A 21,602-nucleotide genomic window follows, 5' to 3' on the forward strand; every position below is an offset into this window, starting at 1 on the left:
GCAAGCGGGGACCTGAAAGGTGGTATCCGCCTGAGCTGGGAGACAAATGAGGAGAGTGATGGGGGCCCAGGCCAGGGATACAAGCAAGCAGAAGGCCACCAGCATCTATGACAAAAGTGTTTAATGTTCCATAATGTGCAGCTTCTAAGTGAAAAAGGCCCGTTAATCATCCACGGGCCGTACATTCTCATGACAGAGCAGCCGCCCTCCTCGGCCCCCCAAGAGGGAGGCGTAGGCAGGGAGTGGGCCCTGTGAGGCACGGTCCTGAGTGTGCCCGCCAGGAACGCACGCGTGTTAGTGCCCACATGAAACAGGGGTGGGGCGTGACATTTACACAGGAGAGAACCACAGACACCCATGTGAGGAGACACGAGGGGCACAGGTGACCGTGGGCCAGGGAACACCCCAGTCCATGCACGGCTGAATCCACGAGGAGCGTGAGCTGGACGGTGGGAGTGATGCGGTAACGGGCTCGGGTCTCCTAGGAGCAGAACAGGCCCAGGTCCTCAGGAGACCTCGTGCCCAGGGCAGCGGGACAGACCTGAGCCTGCCCATGAGAACTTGAGTGTGCAAACCTGCGCACAGGTGTGAGAACAGACTCCAGGGCGAGTGTTTAAGGAGAAGACACAGACACACATAAGACCCACTAGTGGGAATGTGGAGACCCCAGGAAAGGTGGGGAGGCCCAGAGCAGCAAGTAGAGGGGGGTGGGCGCTCTGTCCCGGGACTCCCACAGGCTCGGCAGGGCCAGAGACAGCCTTGGGGGTGAGAGGCCAGAGCCAAGGGCCCTGCATCTGAGAGTCCAGGGGTCTAGGAAGGCTCAGGGTGGGAGGGCCCAGCTTCACCACAGACACCAGGGTCCACGCTGGCTTGGGAAGAAGGTGCAGGTATCAGATGAGCCTCAGGCCTCGCTGCTGCTGGGGCAGCCTCTGCTGCTGCCGCACTCCACCCACACGAGGCGGGCCTGCTCCTGCAGGATGCGGCCGCGCACCACCTTGGCCAGCTCCTCTGCGTGTCCCCACTCATGGGCGGGCACCTGCACCCAGGAGCAGGGCAGCCCCCAGAGCACCTGCTCTGAGCCACGGCACTGCCGCAGCAGCTCTGAGTCCCGCCAGCCCGGCCGGCCCAGCAGACCCCTGCCGAGAGAGGAGTGGGCAGCGGTCAAAGTGGGGGACCAAGACAGACAGAGAGACAGGGAGAGAGGGACAGACAAAGGGGGAAGAGTCAGACAGAGAAGATGGACAACCAAAGAGAGACAGATGGCAGATGGAGATGGAGAGAGAGAGAGAGAAGGGGAGAGAGAGACAGGGGGAGGGAGGGGGGAGGGAGAGAGGGGGAGAAGGAGGGGGGAGGGAGGGAGGAGGGAGGGGGAGGGGGAAGGGAAAGAGGGGGAGGGGAGGAGACAGGGGAAGGAAGGGGTGGAGGGGAGAGAGACTGGGGTGGGGGGGAGGGAGAGAGGTGGGAGGAAGAGATGGGGGAGGGAGAGAGAGGGGTAGAGAAGAAGGAGGGGGTAGGGAGAGAGGGGGGCAGAGAAAGAGGAGGGGGGAGGGAGGAGGGAGAGAGAGGGGGAGGGAGAGAGAGAGGTAAGGGAGGAGGGGGGAGGGAGAGAGAGGGGGAGGGAGTGGGGAGGGAGAGAAGGGGAGGGAGAAGGGGGGAGGGAGAAGGGGGAGGGAGAGAGGGGGAAGGAGAGAGGGGGAGGGAGAAAGAGGGAGAGGGAGAGAGAGGGGGGAGGGAGAGAGGGGGAAGGAGAGAGAGGGGGAGGGAGAAAGGGGGAGGGAGAGAGAGGGGGGAGGGAGAGAGGCATCCTCAAGGAGGAAGCTCTCAGGTCCGAGTGCCCTGCCCACTGCCCCACCCACCCACCTCACCTGACTTCCCGGACATTCTTCTCAGTCACCTCCACGTGGATGACGATGGGGTAGATCTCGTTCTGCACCAGCTCCCGCACACCCCGAGCACCCAGCTCCAGCAGGCAGTGCTTCTGCTCGGAGGATCGAGGCTACATTGTACTCCTGGGCCACAGACATCAGCCTCCCATGCTCTGCCCCCAGATGGGTCCCCTATCACCGCCTTCCCAGATGCAAGTCCTGCCTCCCCACCCAGAGGGACCCTGGCAACGAGGAAGGAGCCCAAAAGTACAGACAAGAGGCCTGGGCTCATGGGGCAACCTGGAGATACAGACCTCCCCCTCAGGACCTAGGCCTCCCCACCCGGAGGATGGAGCTGACCCAAACCCACCCACCACCCGCCACCTTATAGCCGACTGCCAGCTCCCAGGATAGTGGCAAGTTCAAGGATAAGGATGTGTAGGTGAGCTGTGTCAGCCAAACACCTCAAGGGGGGCCCACATGCAGTCAACTGCCCCCACCCACCCAGGCAACAGGTGAGGAAACTGAAGGCCACAGGAGGGAAAGAACTTGGCCAGGGCCGCCCTGCCAGTGAGCAGCAGAGCATGGCCCGCGCTCAGACGCTGGCGCTCAAGCCCAGAACAGCAGGACCCGCTCTGGGCCACCTCTGTGAGCACCCCAGGCCAGCCCCCAGCACCCACCTTCCCAACAGACTCCTGGATGGCCCGGATCCTGCTGCCTAGCCCAGGGGTGGCAGGCTGAGCCTTGGGGGCTCCAGGCGCTGAGGATGGGCACAGTTCCTCCCCAGAGAGGCTTTCTGCACAGGGAGTGGAGAGGGAGAGATGAAGGGTCCATGGGCCCGGCTGCCCAGAGGGGCACCCAGCCTCCCCTCCCCGGCACATAGTCTCACCCGCTGGGCACACTTGGAAGTCCAGCCGGGAGCTGGGCAGGTCTAGCAGGTTACGGATGAGCCGGGGCGCCAGGCACTCAGGCAACAGCACTACGGGCCGCAGGGCAGACACCAGTAGCGGCCGCACCAAACTGTAGGGTCTGAGGCTCCGCTCCGGCTCTGTGGCAGGGGAGGGGCGCAAAAGAGATAAGGGCACAGGCAGGCAGCATACCAGCTCCTGATACCCCAAAACCCACCCCGCCACCCATCCCTTCCTAAGTCCTGCTGCTGCTCCTCCTACACATGCACGCACACACACATACCCCCCCACCACACACACACACACCCTTAGTAGGACCGACGGTGGCAGTAGGCTCCTCCCTGATTCTCCGCCTCATCCCTGCCCCCTACAGGTCATTCTCCATCCAGCAGCCAGAGAGGCTTTAAAAAGCAAATCAGATCATGTTAACTCCCCTGCTTTCAACACACCAGTGACTTCCCAGATTCTCAGGAATAAAAGCCACATCCCCCACGTGGGTGACGCAGTCCTGCCTGAGAGCCTGGGGAGGCTGCCAGCCACTGACCCCACACCACCAGCCTCCACTCTCCCTTCAGCTGCCTCCAACCACAGGGCCTTTGCATGCCCTGGGGCTGCCCAAAGCCCCAGCCCTGCACCACTCAGCCCAGTTAACCCTTGCCCTCCCTTCAGAGCCTAGGTCACACCTTCCCTGGTCCCCAGACAGCAGGGCCCCTGGCATGTGCCCCACGGCCCCCAGTTCTCCACTGCACACCTCACACTCTCTCATTGTGTTCATAGGTGGGATTATCTGACTCTCTACCCCCTAATTAGACAGCAAGCTCCATGAGGGCAGGGACAGTCACGTCCCCAATGCCTGACAGAGCTGGTACTCAATACTCACCTGTTGTCCCCAACACCCTCCAAGCACACCACACACAGCCATGCCTCTGTGCCTTCTGCCTGGAACGAACTCCTCTTTAACTTTGAAGGCCCCCGCGGAAACTCCCTCTCTTCCAGGAAGTCTTCCCTAACTACCCGCTCCTCTTGCCCCAGATTTGCTACTCCCTCATCTGAGCTCCCCCAGCCCCTTCTACCTGTCTGACCTAAGGCCTCACCCTACTGCCTCCGGGAACCCCCCTGGGTCCTCACAGCACCTGCCACCACACACGTGTGAGAAGCACCACTACACACACTCTGCCAGAAAAGAACAAGCCAGTATGTGTGCAAACCCACAGTCACAGCCACGTCTGCATGCACCTCCCCGCAGGGTCTCCCTCAACCTTGGCAATCACCATGGCAGGTGGGGTGGTCTTGTCTCTCAGGCCCCCAGCATGACCCCCACTCCTGTTGGAACCCTCATAACAGGCCCTTCCAGGCCAAAGAGGCCACCCAAGCTAAAGGACACTCAGCTGCACACATCCCTGGACAATGGGAGCAACACGGGATACAGCTTTGCCCCCGCGCACTCACCTGCACAGGGCTCCAGCAGCAGCTGATCCGGGGAGTCCCCTGCAGGCGCCCCCACGGGCTTGGGCCTCACCAGCCGCAGCTGGTCCAGGGCTCTCTTCTTCAGCTGGGAGGGTGCAGGGACAGAGGAGCATCTGAGAGCTCAGCCCCGCCCCCTCAGGGAGAGGAGGAAACGGGACCCCTGGCACAGCGGGCCCCACTGCCACTGTGGTCCAGGCTTGCCAGAAGAGCCTGGGTCAGCAAAGATGTCCTTCTCCACCAGGCCCTCCCCTGCCCCTCCCCAGCCCAGCACAGTCCCCCAGGCAGATGAGAGCAGCCATCCCTGTGGCCCCCGGGAAGCCAGCCCGTCTGAGCCTGGTGGAGGAGCCTTAGGTATACCCCCCCAAGCTACAGATGGGGAGACTGAGGCCCAGAGACCAAGAGGAACCAAATGTCACATACGAGGCAAACTTTAGGGTCTCTTCCAATGAATTAGCAATGTGACCTTGGTAGGAAAATTAATGAAACCAATAAAGATGGCACTGATTTTACCAATACCTGACAGGTCTCAAATGCCTACAACATGACAGACACTCACTAAGCCCCTGAGGGGCACTAACTCATGGAAGTCATCTCCTGCCACGCACAGCCTGACAGGCAGTACAACCCCCGCACTTTACAGATGAGGAAACAAGCCTCAAGGAAGGTTCAGGTGATTGTCCAAAGTCACACAGCTGATAGGTGGCAGAGCTGGGGTCGAATGCAGGCTGCCTGGCTGGGGCCCTCGCTCTTCCTTTATCTGATGGCTCTGAGCCTCACTTGCCCATGTGCACAGCAGCGCTGGCCACGAAGCCCAGCCACCATCCAGGCGTTGGAAAAGGGGACATGACTGCTGGTTTGTTTTTTTTGTTTTTTTTTTTTGAAACGGAGTCTTGCCCTGTGGCCCAGGCTGGAGTGCAGTGGCGCGATCTTGGCTCACTGCAAGCTCCGCCTCCCGGGTTCACTTCATTCTCCCGCCTCAGCCTCCCAAGTAGCTGAGACTACAGGCACCCGCCACCACGCCCGGCTAATTTTGTTTTTGTATTTTCAGTAGAGACGGGGTTTCACCGTGTTAGCCAGGATGGTCTCGATCTCCTGACCTTGTGATCCGCCCGCCTCGGCCTCCCAAAGTGCTGGGATTACAGGTGTGAGCCACTGTGCCCAGCCTGTCAAATGCTTATTATGTACCAGGGGTACTCCTGCATACTAGGCACGCTTTACCTCATTTCATCTCTAAACTACAATGGACGGTGAGCTCTGCTGTTCTGTTTGCTGGGCACATAGTAGGTGACCAATTAAATCACCAGGGAAGGAGGGAGGGAGTGTCTTCCTAGGTTGCCAGAGAACAGAGCCAGCTAGCTCCCTTTTGGACCCCACCCTTGGGGCCCCCCACCCACTACCCGCCCAGCCGTGCTCACATTACTGCGGGGGCCTCGGTGCCGGCTGGAGGGCAGGCATTTCTCCTGAACTTCTAGGAGCTGCTGGGCTCTGTGGGAGGGAGTGACATCATGTGTGTAGGAAGAAGGAAAGTTCCTCATTTCTCCTCGAACCCCCCGCCCTGTCCCAGAGGATGGTGAGGGAATGCAGGTGGAGGGAGAGCACCCCCATCTGAGCCCTGGCTCCCAGGGGGACCCCATCCCCAGCTCCTGGCTCTGCGTTACCTCTGATAATTGGGCACGGTGCCCCGGTCCAGGTCCCGCAGAGTGAGGGGGTCAACCCGGGTGCAGAACCATTCCTGCCTCCGCTTGTATGCCGAGTCCACCAGTCGAAGGATCTCTTGGGCTTTCACGCAAAGGGCATGGGGATCTGCCCTCTCAGGCAAGGTGAGGTTGGCACGAATGTAGAAGGGCTCGGCACCTGGTCCCTTTGCCCAGGCTTCTAGGGCCTCGTGGAAGGACTGGCAGGCTGGGCATGGATGGGGCAGGGGGCAGCAAGGAGGAGAAGAGGAGGATGGTGAGGTCCAGGATCGGCCTTGGTGGGGCCATAGACATGGCCCTCTCGAGGCCTGAGTTCCCAGGACCCGACCTTCACCTTCTTAGAATGACTTAGGTCCAGAGTGGGCAGGGACTTGCCCAAGGCCAGTGCCTTCTAGAAACAGAGCCAGGACTCAAACCCAGGTCTCTGGACTCCTAATGTAGTGCTCCTTTCACTGTAAGCTGCTTACAGAGGGAGGCATAGAGAAAGGGCACAAGGACAGACAGAAGGAGGCATCAGCAGGCGGGGAGCCAGGAGAAGGGCACTTGGGGCAAGGCTGGTCCCTTCTCAGGTCCTTGGTCCCTCCCCACCCCATGCACCACGGGTTAGAGGACCCCTCTGGGGCCAACAGCTCCGACTCCCAAGCCAGACTTACCCTTCGAGTCCATCAGGGAGGGGAGTGTGGACCCCTGATTCCAGAGCAAGGTTCTCTGCTGGGCCTCGGCTTCCAGGCACGCCCCCTCCAGACCAGCAGCTTCCACCCTTTGCTGGGAGAAAACCCAGGCAGGGAGGGAAAGAAGTGAGCCTCTGAGAGTAGAGCAGCCCAGGGGCTGGAGGAAGACCAGGTGTGGGGGTGTTTCATGCCTCACAGTTCAGATAGCGCCCCCTCAGAAACTGCCATGCCCAGCCCAGTCAGACCCGTCCCCATCCACAGGACGCCCCCATCCACAGGACTCCCCAACCCGCCCAGCTCATCCAGGTCTTTCTCGACTTGACGCGCAGGAATGTAACGTGCTGTCAGTTGGCTCCACCTCCCAGTCCCTGCCCAATCAGACTTCAATTAAGCCTGGCTGAGCAGGCAACCACAGCTAATCACTGAGCCCGCTTCGGCTTTGACCAATCCCCAGAAGCTCCGCCCGGTGATCTTGATCCACCAATTAGGGGATGTCCAGCCTGGGCAAAAGCACTGACCCCACCCCCCCCAGCTCAGGAGGCGGGGCCTCACCTCTCTTGGTTCCATCCTGGCCGACCCAGGCCCAGACAGCACCCTGCGCACCACAGCCCCAGACCATCTGTCTCCATAAAACGACAGTCCATCTGGTCCCTTGTCCTGCGGCTCTGGGCCCCCTGGGGGGCTCCGGCCAGACACCCGAATAGCCAGAGACCTGAGAAGGGAGAAAGGAGATGAGAATTGGAGTCCAATCAGTACTTGGATTCAGTTCAGCATTCTTGGAAAACCACAGTGATTTCATTTCCCAAGTATGCCATGACTCCCACCCCCAGGCCTCTCCATCTTCTGTGCCCTCTTCCTTGCCTTCTCCACCTGGGAAATGCTGATCATCCTTCAAATCTCAAGTCACAAGCAGCCTCTCCCCTGGACCTGGGCACACGGTGCAGTGGAGCCTGCGTGCCACAGAGCACTCCAACTTTGCCTTGCCACGGCCCTTTCGTTTCCTCCATCAGAACGAACACCTTCAGGACCAAACTTCTATACTGTTCCGCTCTGTAGCCCTGGCACCAAACCCAGTGTCTGGCACATAGCAGATGACTAATAAAAGCTTGTTATATAGCCAAGTGCAGTGGCTCACGCCTGTAATCCCAGCACTTTGGGAGGCCGAGGCGGGCGGATCATGAGGTCAGGAGTTCGAGACCAGCCTGGCCAACATAGTGAAACCCCATCTCTACTAAAAATACAAAAAAATTAGCCGGGCGTGGTGGTGGGCGCCTGTAATTCCAGCTACTTGGGAGGAGAATTGCTTGAACCCAGGAGGCAGAGGTTGCAGTGAGCCGAGATCGAGCCACTGCACTCCAGCCTGGGCAACAAGAGTGAAACTCTGTCTCAAAAAAAAAAAAAAGCTTGTTATGCTCACAGTCTGAGGAGGGAGGTCACCATTAGCACGTGGCACAGATCCAAAGGTGGTTACAACCAGCCATGGAAGCAGAGAGAGGCTTCCCACGGAAGAAGTACCTAGGCTACACGCTGGTGAAGAATAGATGCACTTTGGTGACAGATGGAGGAAACAGAGTTCCAGGCTGAAGGAATATATCAGAGCAAAGGTGTGGAGGACAGAACACAGGATGCGTGGAAGAATTTAATAATAACAATAGCAGCGAACACTTCCTGGGTGCTTTCCATGTGCCAGACACCATGCTGAGCTCCTTGCCCTAATTCTTATTTTACATCCTGGGAAGCAGCTCCCAGGAAAGGCAAGCTGGAGCCACCCTTTGGAGGGCGTGGAACAGAGGCGTCTGGTTTTCCTCCCATGGGCAGGAGGACCACTGACAATTAAGACGTCACCAAAATCCCCATCATGGTAGGGTTCTGCCTGTCCCTGGATGAGAAAAGGTGAGGCCTTGTGGCCAGGCTCAGAGACAAATGGACCCCAAGTCCCCTGCCAGACACCTTGGCCTGGAGGAGGTGGGGAGACCAAGGTCAGCAGGTGTGCTGGCTGGAGAGGCAGCGGGGCGAAGCATCTCCATCCACCCCAGCAGCTGCAGCCCAGACACAGCTGCACTGCCCCCTGCTGCCAGCCTGGGGAGGGCACGGCTGCAAGGACCTCCCACCCAATCGGCACTGCTGGGGAACAGCCCCGCCCTCTCAGGTAAGACACAGAGCCAGGCCGAGGGGCTGGACAGATGCAGGCATGGGAGGCATCATTCAGTGCCGCATGTCCTGGCTGCATCGAGGTGGCATGGAAAGGGGGCAGGCCTGAGACCTGGCCTGGCTATGCTGGCCCTGGCTTTGTGGCTGGAGCACACGGTCCGCTCCAAACCCCAGGGCAAACTGCACCCTAGCCTGGGCAAATGAGCCGGCTGCTGAGCGTCAGTTACCGCATGCATAACACGAAGCTGACAATGACACCCCTTGCCCTCTGTGGGTGTTGGGGGGTGGGTGGGGGGGCACATGAATAAAAGATAATGCAGGGAGAGGTGGAAACCAGAGGACCCTGGGGCCTCCAAACTGCAGGCCTGGCCCTTAGTGGCTGGTAACATTCACTGGGTTGTGACTGGGACAGCTGGATAATGCTATGGAATAGAAAGTACAATGCTATCCCCCACCCCGCTCCCGCCACCCCAGGTAAATCCAATTATTATCTCATGACCTTTTCGTTCCAGGCGTGTGTACCGGGTTTCTCTCACTGTGGGTTGTGGTCAGATGGTCCGAGAAGCACAGCACGCAGGGTGCCAGCAGGAACTCTGGGGTCAAACGGCCCAGCTGCTCAGCCGCTTGAGCCTCAGCTCCACCCACCTCCCTGGCTACTCGCTGAGTTTAGACATGGGCAGCTCTCAGAACAGGGCCCAGGAGACACTAAGTGCTCTGTCAAAACTAGACATTTACTGGCATCAGGTGTGATTCACAACAAATCACCTCTCGCTTGCCTCAGTTTCCCCACCTATTTCAAACCCACAGACAACTGACCATCATGGCCTCTCCAGACCAGAGCCCAGTAAGCAGCTGGCATCCAGGCTCTTCCACCAACCCTACCCACCCCACCCACCTCTACTCGCTCCCTCCCCCACACCTCTCCCCTCTGCAATGCAAGCATCAAGGCTGACCTCAGCTTTCAACTCAGGTTTTTCAGGCTCTTCTTGACAATTCCTGCAGCTCCCTGAAGACCCAGCTCAGGCGCCCCCTCCTCCAGGATGCCCTTGCCAACCTCCTCAAAGGACCAGTGACTTCTCTGAGCCTCCGCAGACCAGGAATACCTGCTCCCAGCACTCCTCGGAGTCTGCAGAGCCCACAGGGGCTTGCCCAGAGCAGGGTCCAGATAGGGTTCCTCCCAGCCCCCCGCCTCAGCAGACAAGCAGGAGGGGTAGAGAAAGGACACAGCAGGGAGAGGGGCTGCCTGCTCCCCGCTCCTGGGACTGGCTGACCAGCTGGCTGCCTGTGGGGTACTAGGAAGCACAGTGTCCTTAGCTACCAGCTCCCGGCCCCCTCCCCAGTCAGGTCAGGTCACAGGCAGACAGGAATGGGGCAAGTCTGCCAGCTCTGCCAGCTCTGAGCAGTGACAGGCCACATGGCCTCAATGAATGTCCCCCGGGGCCCCGTGGGAAGATATCTGAGTAGTCTGCGTGCCTGCTTGGTACCAGGTCAGGGACCTGATGCTGAGACTGAAGCATGCCACACAGATCACCTCAGTCAATCCTCCTGACAACCCGATGGTTGAGATAAGGGAAACTGAGGCACAGGAAAGTTAACTTGCCAAGAATGGGCACAGCTAGTGGGCCGTGGAGCCAGGCAATGACTTATGGGAACCCTCTCTTTGCAAGGACAGAAGGTGCCAGAGATCCCCTGGGGCCACGTGAGCGAGCTGGGCAGTGGTGAGGCTATGCTGGGGAGACGGCACCCCGAAACCCTCCAGTGCTCTCCATGCTCTGCCTCTCTCACCCAGCACCTCACTTGCCCCATGAGTTCTCCCTTGCTGTCCCCCACCTGACTATCTGTCAGCCCAACCCCCGGTCTGCCCCAGCCCCCCACTATCCACCATCCCCTCCCGGCACCCAGGCTCCAGGAGCTGAGAAGGGCAGGGCAGAGAGGCTGAGGGCAAGAGATGGGCAGGAAATGGGAAAGAGGAGAGAAAATGCCCAACATGGTGCCCAGTACAAAGTGGGCACACAATACGGATGTGAGATCTCCCACAGCTGAGACAGTGGGGAGGCACATCGGAATCTCCAACCAGCTCCGAGGGGCCTGTGACTTGGGACCAATTTCTAACTGTCTCTGCACTTCAGTGTCCTGGTCTGTGTAACGAGGTTAAAATTCCAGCCTTGCAGAGCTGCTCTGGGGATTAAACAACAATGGCGACAATAATCATAGCTAACCGCGAGCATATGCTGACATCCACCGTGAGTGTGCTAAGCATTCTAGAAGGGATACTCAAACCCCCATAGTGACCCTAAGGGACAGGCACTATGTGAGCCCATTTTACAGAGCAGGAAACTGAGGCACTGGGAAATTCAGAGACATGCCCAAGGTCCCACAGTAGCAAGTGCTGGCACCAAAGCCAGCTCTTCCCACCTCGCCATAACACAACCCCAGGAGACACACAAGTTGCCCCGACCTGGGACCTGTCCGGGCCCTCATCTCCCTCTCCCTCTCCTCTCCGCCTGTCTGCCTCTCTCTCTCTCTTTCTCTCTCTCTCTCTGCCCACCACCTCTGCACCTTCCCCAGCCTGTGTTCTTCCCCAGGAACCTCTCTCCTCCCCAGGAACAGCATGGGCAGCAGAAGTGGCCCCATGTGATCGTGGGGCCTGGGCGGGGCTGGGACGGAGGCTCCTGCTCCCTGGCTGCATCCTGGCGCCCCCTGGACAACAGCCAGGACCCCTGCTGCAGCCCAAACTGGAGGAAGGGAGGAAGGGCCGAGGCGAGCAGGAAGGGAGGCGCCTCCACCCCTTCCCCGAGAAGCACGTCCTGCACAGGCAAAAACAATGTCTCGCTGAGCCCACTGCCGGGGGCCAGGTGGGGGCAGGGCCTGGACACTGGCTGACCAAGCCGCTCCGGAGGCCAGAGGCCCTGGTCCTATGCTGTACCCATCTGCTGCGTGACCCATCCCTCTGCACCCAACACCTCCACATTCCAGCGCTGACAGTCCATGTCTCCTATGCCCTTTCCAAAACCCAAATCTGATCAGGTCACTATGAACCCAGACCTGGTACTTCCCAACTGTGGGACCCTGGGCAAGTTGCTTAACCTCTCTGAGCCCCAGTTACCTCCTCTATGGAGCAGAGATAATCGTCATTATGCCTACTCCCTGGACAAAGAGCATGTTGTAAAACAACCAGCAGCTGGCCTTGCAGTTAATAACTAAACCCTCCCACATTTCCCAGAGTGTACAAGCCAAAGTCCACACTTTCCCAGCCTGACTCAGGAAGCCTTGACTTTCGCCCTTCCCCCTCGCTCCTCCTCCACAGTCACCGGATGCTCTCCCTACCTGCCCTCTCCTCACAGCTGAGTTCCAAGACCACAATGGCCGTGCAGCCCCTGCTCTGCCCCACCCCTCCCTCAGATACACTGGCAGGTGTGAATAGCGGCCACGCACCGGCCACACTAACAGCACGTCGCCTACAGTGAACTCTGCACTAATGGGCTTTGTGACTCCTGTTATGGACCTGTGGCTGGCCCGGTCACAGGGGCTCCTGAGGTGACCCAAGCCCACCCACAGCATGAAACTTTGCTGGGTGGCTCAGTCCCAGGGACTCAGAGCCAAGGGACTGACAGGCAGGACATTGGGACAAGGACAGCTTGTAAGTGACAACTATTACTAAGCACCTGCTACATGCCTGGCAGAGCTGGGTGCTTTGCTTCTGCGAGCAGAGCCCTCAAAAGACCTCCATGCAAAAAAGGTCATCATCTCCCTTTAGCTACTGAGGAAATGGAGGCCCAGAGAGGTGAAGGGACCAGCCCAAGTCACAGGGACGATCAAGAGCGGCAGCAGGATTGGAATCCAAGGGCTGCCAGTGTCTACAGATCTTAATCTTCCAACAGTTGCATAAAACAGGGGCGAGGCAATTGCTCCTCCCACCTCACTCCTGTTCCCCTCTCAAGCAATCACCCCAGCTCCACCCACCGCAGGCAGCTACAGTACCTGTTGAGGAAGTCCAGGCCACAGCCCCGAGCCAGGAGGCCTTCCGGCTTTCCCAAAGGCCACACGCTGTCAGAGGATGAGGACGAAGAGAGGCCAGGGGACCAGGGCTTAAGTGTCACACTCCCTGGGGAAAAAGAATGAGGTTCAGGGGTCTGGCACTGGGAAACAGGGATGGCCAGGGTCCATGACAGGGACTGACCCCCCTCCAGCCCAGGACCCGAGAGGCCTTGGCAGGTTTGAGGCCCCAGGAGCACATCAGACCCACTGGGCTCAGAGATAGGTCAGGGCCCACCAGGCTGACCCCGCAGTTTCCCAGAAGAGGGTGAAAGGTGGCCCAGAACTGAAGAGCCTCATACATCACAGCCGGGAACAGGAGTGAGGCCCAGGACTGGGCTCGGGGTGAGAGGCTGGAACCAAAGTCCCCAGGGGCCTCCCAAGCACAACCTTCCTGCCTGGCAGGGGCCACGGCGGGGCTCAGGGAAGGGGATGCAGGCCAAGGGTAGTGCAGGTGGTGCAGGCTTCAGGTGGGCTGCAAAGCCACCTCCCCCGACCAGAGGAGCCCTCCCCACGGAACTCAAGGGCTGTTACCTGTGATGTCTGACATGCTGCTGAAGGATCTGGGCAGAGAGAGGGCAGGGAGGGGGCAGGAGGTGAGGCACAGTGGGCACTCTGCCCCGCTCCCTCCTCCTGCCCCCACACCAGATAAATGTCTCACAGCCCCCAAGCAAATGCAGGCTAGACTCAAGGCAGGGTCCCAGGTACAGGGCACCCATGCCACCTGGCTCCCCTAAACTCCCAGGGTAAGAAGTTAATGTCCTGGCCTCTGTCCAATGTTGTTCCACCTACAATGCCCTGGCATGCCCTTCAAAGCCAGCTCTTTCAATGCCACCTCCTCCTGGAAGCCACCCCTGATCTCTCACCCCTCACCTCACCCTCACTTGCCACCTTTGTGGTTTGTGACTCCCAGGTACGCCTCCTAAATTAAACCATGACCTCCTCATCAGACGCCTCCTTGGGACAGATTTACGCAGATCCAGGCCATACTGACCACAGCCTCCCAGGGCCCAGCCTCTCACCAGTAAAGGAATAAATCAAGGGCTGCTTACAGGGGAAAAGCAGTGACAAGGATCGCGCCCCAGGAGGCAGGCTATCTCCCGCCCTTGGTCTTGCCACCAGAGGGTGCGCCTTGGTTTTTCTGGTCCCTATTTGCTGCTGATGCCCAAACCTGGGGCCTGGCTTTCTTGCCGGAGGTCCCTGATACCTTGAAACATTCTCCACGCCCCCTAGTCCTGAACCATCAAGCTTCTCCTTGGCTATAGGATCTTCAAGGCTTGACCCCCAGTGACCCTCCTGCCAGGATGCTTGGCTAGGACTGAGTTCGCTCTGCCCATCGGCCTTATCTTAAGCCTGACCTTGGTCGCCCCTGTGACTCACAGGACCTGGGTTTCCAGAGCTCCAGCCATCTGAGGGCAATAAAGGGAAGTGACTGCCTGGACCTGACTTTGGCATTGCAGATTCTGGGAGGTGGCTGTTCGGGAAACGGCAGCCCCACCTCCCTGGGTGTCTACTGCTATCCCCAGCCATCTCACCTCTTAGGGGGTGCGGGGTCTTCCTCACGCTGCCGGCGGAGGATGGAGCCGGCACTGGGGGGGAAGGGCAGGATGGAGAGCCGGTTGATCTCCTTTTCACTGTCTGTGGCTTCCTCCTGCAATGCCATGAAAGGGCCTGGGTCACCCCCACTGCCCAGCATCATCCCAGTCCTCAGCACACCTGGTTTGTGCCCATTCCACAAATGAGAAGTAGGGCCCAGAGCAGAAGAGCGGGCTCTGCAAGATTATAGTGTGCGGGTGGCTCCCCAGGCCTCCTGGCACCTATGCCTGGCAAGGAAATGGTTCTGGGTGAGCTTCAGTAAAGTACTTGGCCTCCCTGCGCCTCAGTGTCCTCACCTGTGAAATGGATCCTTCAGAAAGCACTCTCCACATTAGTAATAATGCTATAGCAGTGTCCCCCCTTATTTGGGATGGGGCAGTTGTCTTACCGAGTTGTGAGGCTCAGGTCCCCCCATGAGAGCTGCCTCCCCAGTTGCTTCTGGGCCTCCCAGAGGGGAGGGGAACTCGCTCAGGCTCCAAGTGCTGCTGAGGTTGGAGCACAGGGAATGGGAGGAGGCACAGGCCTGGAAGAGGGAGAGGAGAGGAAGGAGGTGAGCAGTGCTAGGCCCACGCCAGTCACAGTCCTTTACTGAGCACCTGCCATGTGCCAGCACAGGGACAGATCCCTGTCCTCAGGGAGCTCACAGCCTAGAGGGGGAGATAAACTGTAAACCAGCAGACATGTGAACAAAATAGCCCCAAGCTGAGACAATAGCAGAAGGAAGGTGCCCGGGGCATGGAAAACACACAAAGACCCCACCCAGCCTGGGAGTCCAAGTACTCTCCAAAGAACTGTGGTTTGAACTGAGAACTCAAGGGTATAGAGGCGCTAAGTAGGTCAAGCTGGGATGGTCCAGGCAGATCAACAGCATGTGCAAAGGCCCTGAGGCAGGACTGTGATGCATTCCAGTTGAAAGACTGGAACCCACAGAACCAGGCGAGAGGACAAGAGGAACCCCACCCGCAGGGCCTCTTGGCCATGAAAAGGGACTCTGTCTTTACCAAACAGCAAAAAAGCCACTGGGGGTTAAAAAAAAAAAAAAAAAGTCTTGGATTAATGCTGACTTTTCCTATATTCCTCCAGGCCCCAGTGCTTCAAACACCAGGCCTGCGGAGCTCACTGTCAGGAAACTCAAAATAAGAAAACGCAGGCTGGGCGTTCGCACCTCTAATCCCAGCACTTTGGGAGGCTGAGGCAGGAGGATCCCTTGAGGTCAGGAGTTTGAAACCAGCCTGGCCAACATGGTGAAACCCCCATCCCTACTGAAAATACAAAAAAAAACTTAGCTGGGTATGGTGGCAGGCACCTGTAATCCCAGCTACTAGGGAGGCTAAGGCACGAGAATAACTTGAACCTGGGATCCAGCCTGGGTGATACAGCAAGATTCTGTCTCAAAAAAAAAAAAAAAGGAAAAAGCAGAGCTCCCGGCAGCAGCCTGAGGACCACGATCCAATTTACAGTGGGTCTGGGACTCCAGCTCCAGTGCTAGCTGGCTGTGTGGCCTTGGGCAAGCCCCTGACCCTCTCTGGGCCCTGTGTGATGAGAGGATTAGACCAGCTGGTCTCTGAGGGATGCTTAGGCCCATGTTAGTCCTGACTAGCTGGTCTCTGAGGCCCAGGTTTTGCATTCTAACATGCACACAGGCACTCAGGCAGCCAGCCTTCCCCAGTTAAATGCAAAGACCAGCTCCAAACTATTCTTAGTGTCCCAGAAGCAACCCCAGAAACTCAGAGACCAACATGCCCCCCCGCCTGCTCACCAGCCCACACCCAGCCCAGCCTGGGTTCAAGTTCCCGCCCCTAACTGAGGACTCTTCCCACTTCCCCCAGGCTTCCTCCCCTGGCTGAGGTCTGCCACCAGGGCCGGCACGTTCCCAGCCCTGGCCAAGAGCTCCTGCCAGGACCCCAGCCTTCCTGCCAGGACCCCCACAATCTTGACCCGCTCACCTTGAGGCAGGTGCCACCCTGGGCCCGCTGCAGCTGCACCTCCAGCAGAGCCTTGGTGCCCTCCAGGCTGGTGAGCGTTGTCAGCAGCTCATCCCGCTCCGCCTCCAGGCCCCGCACCTGCTTGCGGTACTGGTCCTTCTCGATGAGGCTCTGTGAGTACTGCAACTGGATCCGGTCACGGCTCTGGATGGCCTAGGGTTGGGGGAGGGGAGGCAGCAGCTGAAGGAGCCACCTTGGCCCAGCTTTCCTGGCCTATGACTTGGAGAATGGGGACAGTAAGGAGAACGGCAGCTATCACTTACTGAGCACTGTGTGCCGGGCCCTGAGCTAAATTATCAGCTCATTTAAATATCTTCACACTAACTGGCTAAGTTAGATACTATTAATATCATTATTCTCATTCTGCAGACTGGGGAAACCAAGCCAGGAGCGACAGAGCTGGGATTCAAATCGGGCAGTCCATCTGCAGAATCCAGGCTCTCACCATTTCACCAAGAACTGAAAACTTTTCCACGAGACCTGCTGTGTGCCAGGGGCTTCACTCCCAGCATCCCAGTCAGTGGAGAAGCCAGGAGTCAAACCCAGCCCACTGCATCCACAGTGAAGACCAGGGGCTCCAAAGCTGGGCCCATGGTCTAGACCTGTCACCCATGCCTCAGAGAGAGCCGGGGGCAGCCCCATAAAATGCAGATTCCTGGGGCCCACCCTAGACCACCTGAATCAGAACGTCCAGAGAATGAAGCCCCAAATTTGCACTTTCAAGCTTGCCAGGGGATTCTGAGGGCATTTCTAATATGCAGACTTCGGCTGGGCATGGGAGCTCATGCCTTTGATCCCAGCACTTTGGGAGGCTGAGGCAGGTGGATCAGTTGAGCCCAGGAGTTCAAGACCAGCCTGGTCAATATGGTGAAACCCTGTCTCTGCTAAAGATACAAAAATTAGCCAGGAATGGTGGCATGCCTGTAATACCAGCTACTTGGGAGGCTGAGGCAGGAGAATCACTTGAATCTGGGAGGCCTCAGTGAGCTGAGATTGCACCACTGCACTCCAACCTGGGCAACAGAGCTAGACTCAGTCTCAAAAAGTAATAATAACAATAATATATAGACTTCAACTCCTCTAGTGGGATTCACACCTGCTTAAGGACAAAAACCTCCTGCCCTTCCCCGCTGCACATGGAACCTCACACAAGGAGGCTCGGGGGCCTGGTGGCACTGGCCGGAGGTCCTCAGCCCACCCCACAACCTTGGCAGGAGACAAGGGTCATAGTGCCCAGGGACTGAAAGCCAAAACTTTTGAGAATTTCTTCATCGGCTTCTATTTGTAAGCACCCCCTCTGTGCTGGCCTTGTCTTTGAGATGGAGAGAACAAGGGATTCAGAAATGAAGACACCAGGACCAGCTTCTGTAACTGCCACAGGAGCTCAGATGAGGCCAGTGGGTCCAGGGTGTAAGGTTGGTACCTCAAGGGCTCCAGGTCCCCTGTCTGGTTCCCCTAGCCTTTGTGCCCCGTCCTAACCCAACAGGGAGCGGCTAACGTCTCTTTCTACCATTCTAGTCCCCTCCATTGCTCCTTGTCTCCTCCCATATGGGAAGCAGCAACTGGCCCAGGGCCTCGTACACGCAGGCTGGGCTCACCTGGTCTCGCTCCTTCTCAATCTCCTCCAGTTGGGCCAGGACAGTGGCCATGCGGTGCTTGTACAGGTCACAGTCCTTCTGCAGCGTGCGGTGCTTGAGCCGCAGGTCTTCCATCTCCTGCAGGTACTGAGGGTGGCACGGGGCGGGGTCAGACCACAGGGCTGGGGACCACGAGAAAGCTAACCAGCAGGTGCCCAGGAGGGCCAGTGAGAGACGCTCACCAACAGTCTGAGACCCAATAACAAGTCCCCTCCTGCCCAGTGGAGTGGTCTGAGCCACTGACTTTACCTCACAGGCCCTCAACTGCCTAATCTGTAAAACGAGAAGAATGATCATCATTTCACCCATCCGGCCACCCCTGGCCTCCCCACTCAAACTGCAACCGGCCCCTTCCCCAGCTCTGCATCTCCCACGGCGCTCATCGCCTTTGACTACATGAAATAGCTGACGTGGGACCGTGTATCTCACATACTGCCGGTCCCCCTGCTGGAGTTCCCCCTCAAGGAAAAGGCACCTTTGTTTTGCTCACTGCGGCGTCTCAAGCACCTAGAAGGGTGCCTCCGTCAACATCTGAGAACGAATGAATGCAGTTCTCAGCGCGGCGCCTGCATCAAGCAGATGCTCAGGGAAGGCGTGAGCACACTGGCCCTGCCTGACACCCTCCCGCACAAGGGGCAGGGCACGGGCAGGGCCCCACCTGGTCGCGCAGCTCCTCGGCCCACTGCAGCTCCCCCTGCACGGCGTGCAGCTTCTGGCACAGCTCCTGCCTGCTGTCCTGCGCCTCCCGCCAGTCATGCTCTAGGATGTCCAGCAGGATGCGCTCGGAGCCCGGGGCCCCCGGCCGGCTCGCCTCCTGGGGATCACAGGGCAGGGCCACCTCAGGGTCTGGCTAGGGGCCCACCCTGGGTGTGGGAAGGAAGGGGACACGCAGCTCTCAGCCCTCCAAACCCACCTGACCAGCTCTGCCATGCTGGCCCGGGGCCTCGACCCTCTCTGGATCTCTGTCTCCCCATCGGCAGAGTGGGTGTGGCCCCACAAGCCCTACCCACCCTCCAGGGAGTATCTGGGGTACAAGTAAGCTAATAAGCTAAGTGGATGAGGGTGTGACTGGACAAGTTCAGCCAGGATTATTCCTAAACAAGCACCAGGCACACACTCGTGCTCTGGCCCTCACCCACCATCCAGGGCAGCAGACGGAGGCCATTCCCAAGGCCTACTCCCACCCCCATGACTAGGGGTCTTCAAGGGGCTGAGCCTGGCCCATACAGGTAGACCCTGGGCCCAAGATCTTGCCCCCAGACCCACACCCCAGCCAAGTGCCCCAACCCCATGAAACGCACTGGCTCCCATCCCCCACTTCCTGTGTGGAACAATGGCCAGGAGGCAGGCCCATGCAGCTGCTGACCTGCCACTGACCTGCCGCAGGACACTAAGCAAGCCCTAGGGCCACCAGGCCACACCCTCTACAAATCAAATTAAAGCTGGGGCCCTTTCCCCAGAAAAATGCTCACACTCAAAATCAGGGGGGCAGTTTTAGGGAGTTTGGGGACCTTCTGGAGGCTGCTCACACACCCTAGACCAGACAACCAGGGACAGCCACGTGCTAAGGGCCCTCAGCTCAGAGCTTCAGGCAAGAGGCTACCGGGACTCCATCCAGATCTCAGATCCCTGGTTCTGAAATCCTCAGCTTCCCAGGCCTTGGGAGGATAAGCAAACAGCAAGAGGGCCTGTTTTCCGGGTCTGACCCCCACCCCCACTCCATGTCCACAAGCCCTGGCCCTAGTACCTGCTGCAGACCCTCCTGACCTCCCCCCAGCCTGTGCCCATGAACCCTGGCCCTGGTACCTGCTGCAGGCCCTCCTGACCCCCCCTCAACCCCCATGCCCATGAGATGAGCCCCAGCCCTGGTACCTGCTGCAGGCCCTCCTGACCCCCCCTCAACCCCCATGGCCACGAGGCCCAGCCCTGGTACCTGCTGCAGGTCCTTCTGACCTCCCCCGACCCCCATGCCCATGGGCCCCAGCCCTGGTACCTGCTGCAGGCCCTCTTGACCTCCCCCAGCCTGTGCCCACGAGCCCTGGCCCTGGTACCTGCTGCAGGCCCTCCTGACCTCCTGCCAGCCTGTGCCCACATGCCCCAGCCCTGGTACCTACCGCAGGCCCTCCTGACCACCCCCCACCCCCGTGCCCATGGGCCCCAGCCCTGGTACCTGCTGCAGGCCCTCCTGACCCCCCCTAGCCTGTGCCCATAAGCCCCGGCCCTGGTACCTGCTGCAGGCCCTCCTGACCCCCGCTACCCAGCCTGTGCCCAGAAGCCCTGGCCCTGCTACCTGCTGCAGGCCTTCCTGATCCCCCACCCCGCAGCCTGTGCCCACAAGCCCCAGTACCTGCTGCAGGCCCTCCTGACCACACCCCAGCCTGTGCCCACAAGCCCTGGCCCTGGTACCTGCTGCAGGCCCTCCTGCAACTCCCGCAGCGACGCCGTCAGCCGCTGGTTCTCAGCACGCAGCTCGGAGACAAGGTCCACATTGTCTGGCTCCTTCTCCTTCTCCTTCTCCTTCTCCTTCTCCTCTGCCCCAGGGGGCGGGCCCCTGGCCCTTCGAAGCAGTGCACACTCTTCCTCCAGCCGACTCACCTTGAGCTTGAGCTGATCCACCTGGAGCCCAAGACATGGGTCAGCCCAGAGGGAGACACACTGGGAGCCACGGGTTACAGGGGTGGGAAGACCTGCTCCCTCACTCCTGGGTGCCTCCCAGATTCCCACAGAAGCCGAAGCAGGAGTCCTCCCCAGGCTTGTCTATGAAAACAGGACAGGCTGGACAGATATAAAACAAACAGGGCTGAGGAAGGAGCAGTGGGTAGCAAGGCCAAGGACACCCTCCCAGGGGAATCCACTCTAAGAACTTGTGGGCGGACGTGCTGCATCACGACACGCTGTCTGTCCCGCACTTCTGACACTGACTCCCGTCAATTTAGCCCAGTATTCTCATGGCAGAAAAGGAGGAGGGCCACGTCAAGAAGAAGTGGGGCCAGGCACAGTGGCTCACGCCTGTAATCCCAGCACTTTGGGAGGCTGAGGCGGGCCCTCAGCGAATCACCTGAGGTCAGGAGTTTGAGACCAGCCTGACCAACATGGTGAAACCCCGTCTCTACTAAAAATACAAAAATGAGCTGGGCGTGGTGGCACATGCCTGTAGTCCCAGCTACTAGGGAGGTTGAGGCACGAGAATCATTTGAACCCAGGAGATGGAGGTTACAGTGAGCCAAGATTGCGCCACTACACTCCAGCCTGGGCCACAGAGCAAGACTCTGTCTCAAAAAAAAAGAAAAAAGAATAAGGGAAACCAGGCCTAACACTTTAGAAGGCCGAGGCGGGCGGATGGAGACTAGCCTAGTTAACACAGTGAGACCTCGTCTCGACAAAAAAAATTTAAAACATTAGTTGGGTGTGGTGGTGCGCGCCTATTATCCCAGCTACTCAGGAGGCTGAAGCGGGAGAATCACTTGAGCTTTGGGAGGTTGAGGCTGCAGTGAACCATAATTGTGCCACTGCACTCCAGCCTGGGCAACAGAGCGAGACCCTGTCTCAAAAAAAAAAAAAAAGAAGAAGAAGAAAAAGAGAGGAGGAGGGAG

The 21,602-nt window shown here is 58.9% G+C and overlaps 1 protein-coding gene across 2 annotated transcripts in view; it reads right to left on the reverse strand.

Annotated features, from left to right (window-relative positions):
- Positions 1–103: 103 nt before the first annotated feature.
- CARD10 (caspase recruitment domain family member 10) overlaps positions 104–21,602 on the reverse strand; it is a 31,488-nt gene continuing 9,989 nt past the window's right edge. For both annotated transcript variants that reach the window (XM_034948448.3, XM_034948447.3), the window contains exons 5-21: positions 20,416–20,625; positions 18,668–18,823; positions 17,971–18,096; positions 16,334–16,525; positions 14,776–14,910; positions 14,327–14,442; positions 13,326–13,354; positions 12,738–12,861; positions 7,158–7,317; positions 6,588–6,699; positions 5,899–6,142; positions 5,656–5,725; positions 4,223–4,325; positions 2,755–2,913; positions 2,546–2,661; positions 1,866–1,978; positions 104–1,136 (exon numbers count right to left, since the gene is read on the reverse strand). In XM_034948448.3, the coding sequence (XP_034804339.3) occupies positions 902–1,136; positions 1,866–1,978; positions 2,546–2,661; positions 2,755–2,913; positions 4,223–4,325; positions 5,656–5,725; positions 5,899–6,142; positions 6,588–6,699; positions 7,158–7,317; positions 12,738–12,861; positions 13,326–13,354; positions 14,327–14,442; positions 14,776–14,910; positions 16,334–16,525; positions 17,971–18,096; positions 18,668–18,823; positions 20,416–20,625 (2,400 nt within the window). In that variant the 3' untranslated portion in view covers positions 104–901. The remainder of the gene's footprint in view (positions 1,137–1,865; positions 1,979–2,545; positions 2,662–2,754; positions 2,914–4,222; positions 4,326–5,655; positions 5,726–5,898; positions 6,143–6,587; positions 6,700–7,157; positions 7,318–12,737; positions 12,862–13,325; positions 13,355–14,326; positions 14,443–14,775; positions 14,911–16,333; positions 16,526–17,970; positions 18,097–18,667; positions 18,824–20,415; positions 20,626–21,602) is intronic.

The sequence above is a fragment of the Pan paniscus genome, chromosome 23 (genome assembly GCF_029289425.2).
Source record: "Pan paniscus chromosome 23, NHGRI_mPanPan1-v2.0_pri, whole genome shotgun sequence".
Lineage (NCBI taxonomy): Eukaryota > Metazoa > Chordata > Mammalia > Primates > Hominidae > Pan > Pan paniscus.